General features: G+C 31.9%; 2 protein-coding genes across 3 annotated transcripts; both read left to right on the top strand.

Annotated features, from left to right (window-relative positions):
* Positions 1-1,038: 1,038 nt before the first annotated feature.
* On the top strand, positions 1,039-5,514 carry LOC120078490 (putative calcium-transporting ATPase 13, plasma membrane-type). Of its 2 annotated transcripts, none has more exons than XM_090313765.1 (3): positions 1,039-1,169; positions 1,399-1,658; positions 2,545-5,514. In XM_090313765.1, exons 2-3 carry the CDS (start codon positions 1,413-1,415, stop codon positions 5,293-5,295), a joined length of 2,997 nt encoding a protein of 998 aa, XP_090169891.1. In that variant the 5' UTR covers positions 1,039-1,169; positions 1,399-1,412; the 3' UTR covers positions 5,296-5,514. The 2 variants fall into 2 exon arrangements, with proteins under 2 accessions (XP_090169891.1, XP_090169892.1); XM_090313766.1 differs by lacking the exon at positions 1,039-1,169 and adding an exon at positions 1,221-1,292.
* A 4,452-nt stretch (positions 5,515-9,966) lies between these two features.
* LOC120078491 (calcium-transporting ATPase 12, plasma membrane-type-like) lies at positions 9,967-13,703 on the top strand. Its single transcript, XM_039032763.2, has 2 exons — positions 9,967-10,492; positions 10,884-13,703. The coding sequence occupies exons 1-2, from the start codon at positions 10,181-10,183 to the stop codon at positions 13,533-13,535; spliced, it is 2,964 nt and encodes a 987-aa protein (XP_038888691.1). The 5' UTR covers positions 9,967-10,180; the 3' UTR covers positions 13,536-13,703.
* The last annotated feature ends 546 nt before the right edge of the window (positions 13,704-14,249 follow it).

The raw sequence follows: 14,249 nt of genomic DNA, 5'->3' as shown, positions 1-14,249 counted from the left end.
CATTTCTCAATTCATTTCCTATTATTTTAATTCTTTAAAATTTTTTCTTTACTAATAATTAATATTTGTATTGTTTGGTGATTATTCTATGCGATATAGTTTTTAGTGAAATATCGTAAATTTTTTAATTGTGTGATTATTAATTTTAGTTTAATAATATATTGTGGTGAAAATTTGAACATCTGACATTTTGATTGGGGTTATCAATAATGTATTTATCAATTAATCTTAATATTTAATTATTTTATCATGTAGTTAAAATTTACAATGATTTAAGACATATCATGTAAACTCTTATTAAGGTTTAAGAAAACACAACACACATCTACTAAAATGAGTATAGCTCAACTACTATACGAATATATTAACTACCAAAATGTTTGAAGTTCAAATCCTCCTATCTCTTATTGTACTAAAAAAACATAAATACATCTATGTGATAAAAAGACAACATTTAAAAAAAAAAAAACTTCATCCTCAAGAAAATTGCATAAATGACCTATTTTAGAGGCCCAACATGAAAAATGACCCACTTTTTTTTAAAAACAATGTTAATCAATCTTCTGCGGATGTGATAGACAAGTGAAGATACGAATTTGTTATTTCTTCAAAATTTCTATCCTTTTTTCTTTTCTATTTCCTTCTTTTCCTTCTTGAATGCGGTCAATTTCGGCAAAACCAAGCACCAATTCCGATAAATCCACATGAATAGTTCTGATCATGGGAGAGGACAATAATTCAACCAATTCCGACGTAACTAGAGTGCAAGAGCGAGAGTGAGACAACGAGAGAAAAGAGAGTGATATGTGAGTGAAGAAAGGAAGCAATAGAGGAAAGAGAATGAGAGTGAGATGCTTTTAGCTTGGTCAACAAAAGGTTAAAATAAAATCATTTTCAAAAAACAGGCAAACCACATTTTTCTCCCAAAATTTGGATCATACTGAAAAAAAAAAAACTAATTTGAAAATTTGAAAGATCAATTTCAAGCTAAATCAGGCAACTAATTTAAAATTTAATGAAATGTAAAAGAGCTAAAGTACATATTAAAAAATATATATAGAAAAAAGGACGGCAGAAGATAGAACTTAGAAGTCAGTCATCACTGAATTAAAAAACAAATGGAGGGAAGAAAGTCAGAAATCTGTAACTTGCAGCGGAAGGAATTAAGTGTAATTGTTTCAACTCTTTTTTTCTATAAATTCAATTGCTTCTCGAAGTATAAACGATCTTGCATTTGGTTAGTTTTCAATCTCTGTTTTATTGTTGTTTTTCGTTCAAGAATTAAGTTTCAAGTAAGTAGCACGATTCTTTAATTTTCTTCGCAATTTTGATCGATACATTTCTTGTTTGATCGTTTGCATTTGATAGTTTTTACCTAATTCTTGTTTTTGTTTTCAGTAGAGTTCAGTACAATGTCTCAGGGAAACAATGACGAAGTTGCTGCTTCTGAATTTGATGATGGATTTCGACCACTTTTGGTTGTTGCTAGAACCTCCTCTACCCAATCATTCACAGCTGTTGAAATAAATGAGGAAGATGAAAGGGAAATGAAGAAGCAGAGACTTAAGTGGATTGTTAAACATAAGGATTTTAAGGCACTATGCGATTTTGGCGGTCTTCACGAGGCGGAGGCCACATTTTTGCCTTCCGAGTCCCAGGTAACTTTGATCAATATCTTGTTCCTGCTTCTTGTTCTCAATTACGATTGCTTGGAATTTGAAGTTTGTTTCTCGTGATTAAAGGGTTCTGTAATTGTAAATGGTAGTGAAGTTGTGAAGTTGTGATTTGTGATTTATATTCATGTGTTTTTGGAATTCAATTTTGTTTCTCATGATTTAAGGGTACTGTGATTGTAAATGATAGTGAAATTGTGACGTGTATTTTTGGACCCAGGCTTTGTTTGGAATTTGAATTATAATTCTTGTGATTAATTTGAATTAAGTTGGTTGCCGGTGGTCGCTAGAGTCGATCATTGGAGGTGGCCGTGAAATTGGAGTGATGGTTGTCGGAGTTGGCCTTTGGTGGTGGCCACTAGTGATGGTCACCAAAGTTGGTCATGTAGGTGACCACCAAAATTGGTGGTGGTCGTCATCAGAGGCCATCAGTGGTGTCCATTTGTTATGGTTGTCAAAATTTTGCTGGACTAGGTTGCCAATGGTGTTCATTGGTGGTGCTTCTTGTAGTTGGCGTCGGTGGTGGCCACTGGTGATGGTCAGTGGAGGTGGATGTCGTTGGAGATGATTGTCTGGAATAGGTTTTCGATGGTGGCTGGTGGAGGGAGGTGCTAAAACACTTCTAAAAATTGATTTCAAGTATTTCTCTTTTTTTAAAAAAAACTACTTTAAATGGTTGTCATATTGTAACTTTTTCCAAACATACAATTGTGGTTTGTGATTTTTGATTCAGTGTTTTTGGAATGAGGCTTTGGCATTTGAATTATGCTTCTCCTAATTAAAGGTTCTTTAATCTAATTGTAAATGATACTGAAATTGTGATTTGTGATTATGTGTTTTGGAGTTTGAATTTAGTTACTTGCGTCTATAGGGAACAGCAAATGATGGCTTAATGGAACTATTAGTTGCCTCAGCTCCTGATCGACGCTTTTGGGATTCTATATTTTTATTTTCAAACGAGTTCTGGCACTCTTTATGGCTGTCCCTGAACAGCTATAGCATAATGCTGCTATTAGTCGCTGCTGGTTTGACTCTTGCAATTGAGTCATTGGAACAAGGTAAACATGGATGGCATGATGGTTTGGGGATACTCATTGCAGTTTTCCTACTTATATTTTTCCCTTCGGTTTTCGACTTTTACCGGGGAAGAGTAGAGGAGAAGGCGCAAAAGATTAAGAGCAAGTTGGAAGTGATTGTGGAAAGAGGCGATTTAAGACATAATGTCTCTGTTTCTGATATCAAGGAGGGAGACATAATACATCTGAAGAAGGGTGATCGTATTCCTGCAGATGGGTTGATGATAAGAGGCAAATATCTGCTCGTAGATGATTTTATAAACCAAAAAATTGACCCTAATCAAAATCCATTCCTATTTTGCGGTTCTGTGGTTGAATATGGTCATGGGGTCATGATTGCTGTATCTACTGGTGCTGATATAGCTTTTGGAAAGGCGTTGATCGATGCGACTTCGCATCCTTCAGAGGAAACGTTCTTTCAATCTCTTATTAACAAACCATATGAATTTGTAGGAATGTTCTCTCTTATGTTGTCTGTAACTATTCTCATTGTAACTCTTTCACGTCTTTTATCTGGAAAACATGACAAATACTACAATGATAAGGTTGCAACCAAGGGGAAAGTCACAGTGGGAATCATAGAGAATGTTTTAGAAGGAATGTTTCTTAAGTTTAGGTGGGAAGTTTCTTTCTTGTTAACGGCTCTCTTGGCCATGGTAATAGGAATACAACATGGGATACCTTTTTCAATCTCAGTTTCCCTCTTTTGGTGGGGAGAAAAGATTAGAAGATCTTATGGAGGGAGGTCTCAGAATCTGTCAGCTTGTGGAACTTTGGGCCTTGTTTCAGTAGTTTGTATTGACATCACTAGTGCTGGTGGGCTATCATGTGACGAGATAGAGGTTGATGAGTTTTGGATTGGGGAAGAAAAGATCTATCCTGGTATGGAATTTCATCCTGATTTTCTTGAAGTTTTTGAGCTAGCAGCCAGAGTTTTACGTTTTTATTCCAACATTTCTGTTGATTTATGGAGTAATCTGGTCTGTTTCTGGGATTATTCAGGATTGAAAATCAATATACAATCTCTTGATCAGAATCTTGACATTGTTGATCCTAAATTTTTCAGTTCAAAAAAGAGTATTGGAGTGTTGATGAGAAAAAGTGGGAACTTTGAAGCAAATCTTCATTTGCACTTCAATGGGGATGCACCAACTGTTTTGAATATGTGTTCTCAGTACTATGATATCAGTGGGAGAATACATGACATGGAAAATCAGAGAGATTTCTTTGTGAAAGTGATCAGTGATATGAAGACTAAAGGATTAAGGCCTATTGCCTTTGCTTGTAAACAGACAACTCACCACCAGCATTTTGAAGGAGGGTTGAAGTTGCTGGGATTTGTGGGTCTCAAGTACTCACTTCAAAAAATAAAAATGACTTTGAAAGATCTCAAAGATGTTGGTGTAAGGATCATATTAACATCAGAAGGTGAACTTTCTGCAGCAACAGCCATGGCAGTTGATTTTGGAATTCAGTGTGGTTCCCACCAGGTGATTGAAGGTGAGGAATTTAGGAAAACAATGAACAGTACTGAAATAGAGAAAGATGAGCTGATAAAATCAATAACTCTCATGGGGAAGGCCACTCCTGAAGACAAGCTTCTCTTACTACAAGAATTGAAAGCTAGTGGTCATGTTGTTGCTTTCTTAGGAGGTTGGACAACAAGTGATGCTCCAACTTTGAGGGAAGCTGATGTAGGGATCACAGATGAAAATTGGAGCACTGAAGTATGTCGAACAGCTTCCGATATCACTATTGCGCCGACTCCATCCTTGAACGAAATACTGAAATGTGGTAGATGCATTTACCTTAATATTAGAAAATTCTACCAGATTCAGTTTACTACCTCAGTCTCTGGGCTGCTAATACTCTTGGTCTGCAACATAGTTTCTGGAAAATCTCCCATAACTGCAATACACCTTATATGGGTGACTTTTATTATATGCCTTCTTGGCAGCCTGATGATGGTAATGAAATTGAATGATGAGGAAGTCCGAAACCGTGTTCGAGGTCGCGATAGGAACCAATCTCTGATATCTAGATTCATTCTGAAGAAGATTGCGATTCATGTCCTATGTCAAGCTCTTGTTTTCTTGGTGCTAGAGTATTTAGGACAGAAGATAATGCCCCAAATGGAGGAGGATGTGAGGCATACAATGATTTTTAATACTTTCATTCTTTGGCAGATCTTCAATTTGATGGCTGCAATGGGATTGGTAACAAAGTGGGTAGAAGTGTTTAAGGCTATGCTGCAAAGCCAATGGTTTGGGATTTCTTTGGTGGGTGTATTGACTGTGCAAGTGATGGTGATTGAGTTTGCTGGAAAGATTGTCAATGGTGTTAAACTAAATGCTGTTAATTGGGGCATTTGTTGCATTTTTGCATCACTGCCTTTGACAGTTGAATGGGCCAAGAACAAATTCTTGCCAGTACTTGCCACTTTGCTCACTGAATTTGAGTATGTTGATTTCAACATTACACTGTTGTTCTTTGCAGCTTTGATGTTTGTATTCTCAATTTCATTTGGTTTCCATTTGTTTTTATAGCATTCAGAAGAAACTGTGCAGTTCAGTTTTTAGTGCAATATGCATAGTTTATGTTTTTTGAGTTGTAAGTTTCATATTTTCATTCCTTTTCCCATTTGTAATGTACAAGAATAATGATCTGTTTTAGCTTAGAAAAACAGAAAAACACCCTTGTACCATCATTTTATTTAATATCCATTTATTCTTTTGTAGTAATAGAAATATTATAATTTATCCGAATCTAAGCTATTTACTACTTTGAGTTCGAAAGTAAAATAGTAAAATAAACCTTTTTTTATACCTTTAATTTGAAGTTGATATTTATTTAGTTTTTAAAATTTCAAAATAAACACTTTTGAGTCTTAAAATAAATAAAATGATTCTAAAAGATTCTTGAAGCCAGTTAACTAATGGGTGTGAAATGATTATTTATTATTGTTATTATTATTATTATTAAATATTGGAGAAAAGAAAAAGATTTATGGAGCATTAATCAACTAACCACACGGACTATTTGCAACTATTTTTAAAACTTTAGAGGCAGAAAATGTTTTTTTTTTTTTTTTTTTTTTTTTTTTTTTTTTTTAATTTTAGGAATCAAATAGACATTAATCTCAAACTTTGTGTTTGGCTAAAACCACTAAAAGTACATATTTACAAATAATTTTGAAATTATTAAAATTATTTTTTTATGTTTAGAATTACTTCGAAACGAGCATTTAATCACTCAAAATCAATTCAATATTTAATTTTACACTTCCAAATGTATCTTTCATACACTCAAATTGATTTTAAACAATTAAACTCATTTTGAAAATGACAAATATGATTTTAACTATTTTATAATAATTTCTTTTAACCTACCTTAAAATTCTGCCCCACTATCAATTTCACAAAACACAACAATATTTATAGACCACAATCAAATCTGTCCAAAAAAAAATATATATATTACCAAAATTTGCATTAATTACATGCCATATTTAAAATGTCAATGCTGATGTGGATAAATATATCGTGGTCTTAATTTTTATGGAAATCTTGATGGAAATATCAATAAGATATTGATTTTTATGAATATTTTTGGAAAAATTATAAAAAAAACAAATTTAAATTAATAAATAAACATTATATAATTTTCAAATAAGTTAATATATCTATTATTTATATTATATTTATATTTATGGTATTTTGATGATTATTTTTTATGTTTCATGGGTTTTTCTACGATATAATAAAAATATCAATTTATACCTAATGTCGATGTCGAACCCATAGAAATGTAGAAATATCGACATTTCGACGAAAATTTAATACTATGATTATATGAAGGGTTGATTGTTCCATTTATTGGGACTTTAAACTATGAGAAATAACGGGAATGTATATGACCTACATCTACATAGAATTATATAACTTTATCATGAACTCACCAACAATTAGAGAATTTCATCAGCTAGTTAATTATAAAAACTAGTCTATAATCAAGGTTTAAAATGTCGATTTCAATGAAAATATCGAGGTCATAATTTTACAGAAATTTCGATGAAAATATTGATAAAATGACGATGTCAATGGATATTTTAAGAAAAATTATATAAAAAAATTTTTAAAAATGAATTTAAATTAGTAAATAAATATTTTATGATTTTTAAACAAGTTAACATGTCTATTATTTATGTAACGATCCAAATTTTTAGTATGTTTCTAGGACGCATAGGCTTGGCAATACATTTTCTCAAAGAATAAATTAAAAAAATAAAAGAGATAAAATTTTTATTTAATTAAGTTATGCTCAAATAAGCAAAGAAGAGAAAACCTAAAAAAATACTGTCCGGGATACCCCTAATCCAACTTTAAAATAAATAACAATTAAATAAATTAATAAATAAAATCAATGAATATTTCATAAGATTGTAAAATGTCTGACTCCTAAACCAGATTCTAGTACATGAAACCTAAGTGCGGAAGCAATAATCCATCCAAATGACCAGGTCACGGTCATATGCCAGTCTTTATCCTGAAAAACATGAAAGGAAAATATGAATATAGTCTATTGGGCCCACTCAGTCCTTTCTATTGGGATAGAAGTGCACAAAGGCATCATAGACATAGGCATAGGCATAAGAGGCGAACCCAAAGACATGCTGTCATAAGTAAATGAATCATTTGCAAATGTATTTTACATGATTAAAAAATAAAGTATTGTTTGGTAATCATTTGATTTTTTTATTTTTATTTTTAAAAATTAAGATTACAGACATTACTTATTCCTTTAAATTTCTTCCATAGTTATCTACTTTTTACTATTAGTTTAAAAAGCAAGCCAATATTTGAAAAAAAGACTTTTAAAAACTTATTTTTTATTTTTGAAATTTGGTTGAGAATTCAAAAGAAATAAAAAAAATTTATAATTTTGAAAAATAAAAATAAAAATAAAAATAAAAAAACGAAAACGTAAATAAATAAAAACTATAGTTGGATAAATAATGGTTAAAAAAAAAAAAAAGTGTGGAACCCATAGAGTAAAAGCGTGCTGTCACTGTCACGTGGCTGTGTGTTTTCTCTCTGATCTCGATCTCTCCTCGTGTCCCTTTCGGAAGAGGAAAATTGAAAAATTGAAAAATTAAAAAATTAAAAGAGGAGAGAAAATATCGAAAAAAAGGGGGGCGGGGTGGGGTGGAAAAAGAAAAAAAGAAAAAGAGGACTAAGCGCTGGTTTGCAAGTTACTCGGTTAGTGGGAACTTTTCTCCTTCTCCGCCCACAAATATATATATATTCCAAAATCCCCTCATTGCTTATTATTTATTTTTAAATCAAAAATAAAAAAGAATAAGACGGATTTTATCTTACATCTTTAGAACGTCACAATTTATATTATATCTACATTAATGACATTTTTTTTGCTTAATTTTTTATATTTCACGAATTTTTCTACGATGCAATAGAAATATCGATTCACTCACATGTCGATGTCAAATTTATAGGAACATAAAAATCTCGACGTATCAATAAAAATTTAATACTATAAAGAAAGTTATGGGTGGAGAATTTTCATCATTCTATTTTACCTTTCATTTTCAAAGGCATTCCTATTATAGTCTCACTTTAATGGTTAGTTATTAGTTATTAATGGTTCTATTTAAAGGCAACCAATGAATGAAACCTTTTTTTTTTTTTTTTTTTTTGAGAATTGAGTTTATCAATTTATTAATAACTTTTTTTTTTTTTTTAAAAAAAGCATACTATTAAATTTAATATACAATTTTTTAAAAGTGAAATTAATATACAATTGTTTTGAAACCTTTTATAAGAATAAAAAAGAGAAAAATATTTTGGTACTTGGGTTTATCTATTTATTAATAACTTTTTATAAGAAAACATACTATTAAATTTAATATACAATTTTTTAAAAGTGAAATTCATATACAATTATTTTGAGGGACCTGTTTCAATATAAAAAATATTTAACATTTTATAGTAAAAAATTCCAAAAGTATAAAATACTTTTAGAACTTTTTGCTATAAAGTGTAAATATTTTTTTTTTATTTTTCTATTTATAAAAATTTCTCTTATTTTTTAAAACCTTTTATAAGAATAAAATTAAAAAATATATTTTTTTTGATACTTGAATTTTAAATAATAGGTATATTTAATCCTTTATATTTTAAATTAGTCAATTTAGTTGTTCTCGATTTTTTAGAACGAGTTTAAAAGGTCATTCCATTGAAAAAAGATCATTAAATTTAAAAAAAAAATGATTAAATGGTGAGGTGACAAGATAAATTAGAAAATAAATTATTTAAAAATATTTTTCTTATCTCTTCTTTCTCTCCCCTCAATTAAGGAGTGTGATTCTAGAGAGAGAAAGAAAAGTGAATTGTGAATTGTTTTCTTTCTGTCTACATTGAAGTAGAGCAAACAATGGAAAAAGAAATACAAATACCTTTTTTTTACTTCTAAAGACATTCCATAAAATATTTATAAATGGTATAGATTTTATAAAAATTTGAAAGATGTTCCTTTCTTTTTTCCAGGTTTTCTATTTAAAAAAAAAACTTTTAATTCTAATAAAAGACAGAAAGAGGGGAACTATTTGAGGGGAGAGGGAGGAGAGAGAATAGAGATGAGAAAAATATTTTTAAGGGAAATTGCACTGTATGATAAATACATTTTAAAAATTTTTGACTTCAACTTTTTTGTAATTACAGGTGTGACAATCACATAGAAATAAGATAACAATAAAATTTTCAAGTAAAAGATTTTTGACATGTTTGTAAAAAAACAAAACCTAGGGATACGTGCTCGATTTTCAATTTTTTTTTTAATTAAAATTGTAATTGTCCCTATTTTAAAATATTTTTTTTTAACTCATCTTGCGAACTCACTATTTAATCAATTTTTTATTTAAATTTAATAATTTTTTAAAATAACGAGGCCTCTTAAATTCATTCTTAAAAATTAAAGGATTAAATTGGTCTATCTAAAATGAATAATTAAATGCACCTATTCTTTAAAATTTATGAAAAAAAAAAGTGGTTTAAAAAAAAAAAAAACCTCGTTTTTTAAATTTATTGGGACAGGAGGAAAAAAAATGATTTTATGTTTGGTGGATGAGGTGTGATTTTCTTTGTTTTGACTAGTGAGTGTCCCTCAAGTCCTTAAGGCGCATTGGCCGTTTTACTTCTCTCACACTTTTTTTTTTTTTTTTAATGTTGCTATTTTTTCGTTTCGTTTTGTTTTGTTTTGTTTTTTTTTTTTTTTTTTTTACATTTTCAAAATAGCATGATTATAATATTTTAATTCTTTTGAAAAGTTGTTATATTGTAATTTATTATAAATAGTTCGAGGAACGCCTATAAATATATTCTTCCATTCGTGAGATTTTCCAGTAGAATCAAAACAATGTTTCAAGGAACTGATGATGGTGGTGCTCAGCCGCTTCTGGTTGTTTCCGACGTCGGCACTTCATACAAACCGGCCGGCGTCAAGTTCAGGCAACTTGTTTTAAGCATACGCTTCGTACTCTGCCTCAACAGAACCAGATCCCCGGCGTCACTTCATACGGTCATTAACATAATCTCTTCAGAATCCGAAAGCGAAATTAAGAAGCAGCGTCTTAAGCGGCTTGTTAAAGAGAAGAATTTAGAAGCACTAAACGATTTCGGCGGTGTACAGGAGGCTGTCTCATTTCTGCAGTCGGAATCGGAACCACCGGTAACCAATTTCTTTTCTTGGAAATTTTTGTACGAATACCCAAACTTTTTGTGACAAAATGAAATTTGATAGTCTTTTCAAAACAAAGCTTTCTAATCTGAACTTGGGTCGTACGACATCTGAAAGAATACCGAGCGTTACCTGAGGAAGAAGAAACAACTCCACTAGATGTGGCCGTTATCATCGCAGAAAGGGGAGGAAGAAAGAGTTGAGAGAGGGGGAAGAAAAGTAAATATTAAACTAAAGTTTGAATAGGGTTATAAAACTTATTTTAAAAACGAGATCAAATATTATTTTGGCTGAATTTTTTAGGTCAATCTATCAAAGTAATCGTTTCTTTTTGCTGCTTTTGTTTGGTTTGGTGATTGAATTTAGTTTCTCTTTAATACAGATTGGTGTGGTTGGGGATTTAGCACAAACAGTTCATGGGCTGGGATTCTGGGGCTCATTCATCCTGTTTGTAAAAGGATTTTGGTCTTGTTTGTACAACTCCTTAAACAGCTGCACAATCTTGGTCTTGGTAATTGCTGCTGATTTGTCTTTTGCCATTGGATCTTTAGAACAGGGACTTGAACATGGATGGCACGATGGTGTTGGGATACTCCTTGCAGTTTTCCTACTTGTAATTGTCCCTTCGGTGTCAAGCTTTTACCAGAAAAAAAGACAGGAGAAGAAGCTTTTGAAGATTAAGAACAACGTGGAAGTGACCGTGAAAAGACATGAAATACTCCAAGGGGTCTCGGTATTTGATGTTAAGGAGGGAGAGATTATCCATTTGAAGAAAGGTGATCGTGTTCCTGCAGATGGGTTGCTAATAAAAGGTGAAAATCTGATTCTGGATGAAGCTATCAACTCCCACATTGACCCTCATCGAAATCCATTTCTGTTTTCTGGTTCTGTGGTTGAATATGGCAAAGGAGAGATGATTGCGGTGTCTATCGATCACGACACGGCTTTTCGAAAAGGGCTGCTTGATGTGATTGTTCATCCTTCACAGGAGACGTTGTTCCAATCTAGGATCAACAAACCGTATGAATTTATTGAAAAGTTCTCTCTTGTAGTGTCTTTGATGCTGCTGCTTGTTGTTCTAACCCGTCTCCTATGTGAAAAGCATAAGCATGATGATTACTACAATGATAAGCCTGAAAGTAAGGGGAAATTAACGGTGGGCTTTGTAGCAAATGCCTTTGAAAGGATGTCCTTTGAGTTTGGGAAGTTCAGAGTTTCCTTAGTGGCAACTGTTCTCTTAACCATGATAATAGGAATACAGCATGGGATGCCTCTTGCAATCACTATTTCCCTCTCTTTATGGAGAGAAAGGATGAGAAGATCTCACAAAGTAAAATGTAGGAATCTCTCAGCTTGTGGAACTTTAGGCCTTGTTTCTGTAATCTGTATTGACGTCACTGCTGAGTTTTCGTTTCACGAGGTAGAGGTTAGAGAGCTTTTTGTTGGAGAAGAGAAGATCAACCCTGGTATGGAATTTCATCCTGATATTCATCAAGGCTTTGAGGTAGCAGCCAGAGTTTTATGCCTTGATCCCAACACTTCTGTTCTTTTAAGGAATAATCTGCTCAATTTCTGGGAAAAATCAGGATTGAAAATCAATAAAGAATCTCCTGATCAGAGGTTTGACTTTATTGATCATAAATTTTTGAGCTCAGAAAAGGGCATTGGAGTGTTGAGGAACAAAAGTATAGGAGATACTGAAGCAAATCTTTTTCATGACCATTTTTATGGGAATGCATCAACTCTTCTGAATATGTGCTCAAATTACTATGATATCAGAGGCAGAATTCATGACATAGAAAACAGAAAAGATGTCTTTCAAAAAATGGTCAGAGAAATGGAAGAAAGGGGTTTAAGACCCATTGCATTTGCTTGTAAACAGACAAATGATCACCAGGTGTTTGAAGGGGAGTTAAAGCTGCTTGGGTTAATGGGTCTTAAGTTCTCGCATGAAAAAATACTACTTGCCTTGAAAGATCTTGAAAATATTGGTGTAAGAATCATATTAACATCAGAAGATGAGCTTTCTGTGGCCATAAACATGACTGATGGTCTTGGAGTTCAATATGACCCCAACAAACAGGAGATTGAAGGTGAAAGATTTAGGGAAATAATGAAGATTGATGGAATGGAGAAAAATGAGCTAATGAAGTCAATTACTGTTATGGGGAAGGCAACCTCTGAAGACAAGCTTCTCTTAGTAAAAGAATTGAAAGCTAAGGGAGAAACTGTTGCTTTATTAGGAGGTTTGACATCAGGAGATGTTCCAACTTTAATAGAAGCTGATATTGGGATTGTACAAGAAAACAGAAGTACTAAAGTATCTAGACTGGTTTCTGATCTCAGTTGTGAAGATGTTACATCCTTGAACCATACACTAAAATATGGCAGAAGCTATTACCTCAACATTCAAAAATTCTATCAAGTTCAACTCACTGCTCTAATCTCTGGGCTTCTAATAAATTTGATCTGCACCATGGTCTCTGGAAAATCTCCCATAACCACATTTCACCTTATATGGGTGACTTTGATTATGTGTCTTCTTGGTAGCCTGATGATGGTAATGGAATTGAATGATGCGGAAGTTCGAAACCGAGTTGGAGGCAGCGATAGGGAGCAATCTTTGATAACTAGAGTTATTCTGAAGAAGATTGTGATCCATGTTCTATGTCAAGCTCTTGTTTTCTTGATGCTGGAGTATTTGGGACAGAAGATTATGCCTCATATGGAGGAAGATGTGAGAAATACAATGATTTTCAATACTTTCATTCTTTGCCAAATAGCAAATCTTCTTGGTGCTATCACTATGGGATTGGTAACAAATGAAGTAGCTGTTTTTCATGTTGTGCTGCACATTCTTTGGGTTATGATTTCTGTGGTGAGTGTATTGGCTGTGCAGGTGATGGTTATTGAGTTTGATGGAACCATTGTTAATGGTGTGAAACTAAGTGCAGTGCAATGGATTATTTGTTTCCTTTTAGCATTGGCACTTGGATGGGCTTCTTACATATTCTTTCACTTTGTCCTTCATTGAACATTATGATGGTTTTGTGTTGTTTTGTTTACCTAGGTTAGTTAAACAAGAGTAGGGTGAGGGATTCTGACAGAAGTCAAGTTGCCATGCTCATGCTGGCCTGTAAATGGAGGGTTTATTTCTTGTATTTTTACACTCTTGAATAAATAAAATAAATTCTTTGGTGTATTTGATGATTTTTTCTTGATGTAGCCTATCTATTTTCACCATGAATTTTCTGTTTCATATAATTGTATTTTATAATTCAATTAGTGGAAGAATTGCAAACCTTATTGGATAAGTTTTGCAATTCATTCACTAATTTTCACAAAAAGTAATGTAGAACTCTATTAAATCAAATTGCTAATATCTAGCTTTAATCTCATTTTTATTTGAAACCCATGTTAATTTTACATTACAATTTTATAATTCATTGAACACGCATCTTTTTCCTTTTTTTTTTTTTTTTTTTTTTTTTTTTTTTTTTTTAAATTCATAAGAAACAAAAAACTATGGTACAAAAGGTAGACATTTTAATAGTTATTTAAGTTTTCTGTAAATTTTAGAACATTTATCCAAGTATAAGATCAAATTACATGAGATTAACGCGCTATTACAAAAACCATATTATTCTAATAGTATAATTTTAATAAATTAAAAAAAAAAGCTTGACAAGCAAATCGTGTCAAGTATTCTTTAAGTTTGCTAGTTTTTAGGTGTTAAAAATAAATTACA

The sequence above is a fragment of the Benincasa hispida genome, chromosome 5, assembly GCF_027475165.1.
Source record: "Benincasa hispida cultivar pf3 chromosome 5, pf3_genome.v1.1, whole genome shotgun sequence".
Classification (NCBI taxonomy): Eukaryota; Viridiplantae; Streptophyta; class Magnoliopsida; order Cucurbitales; family Cucurbitaceae; genus Benincasa; species Benincasa hispida.
Note: the sequence above shows the minus strand (reverse complement) of the source record. Positions and strands in the feature narration are given on the sequence as shown.

What these genes read in the sequence shown, in the direction of transcription:
- LOC120078490 (XM_090313765.1), top strand. Translation starts at nt 1,413, where the DNA reads ATGTCTCAGGGAAACAATGACGAAGTTGCTGCTTCTGAATTTGATGAT. An exon ending in TTTTGCCTTCCGAGTCCCAG is followed by an intron (nt 1,659 to 2,544) that starts GTAACTTTGATC and finishes TTGCGTCTATAG; the next exon opens with GGAACAGCAAATGATGGCTT.
- LOC120078491 (XM_039032763.2), top strand. Translation starts at nt 10,181, where the DNA reads ATGTTTCAAGGAACTGATGATGGTGGTGCTCAGCCGCTTCTGGTTGTT. An exon ending in AGTCGGAATCGGAACCACCG is followed by an intron (nt 10,493 to 10,883) that starts GTAACCAATTTC and finishes TCTTTAATACAG; the next exon opens with ATTGGTGTGGTTGGGGATTT.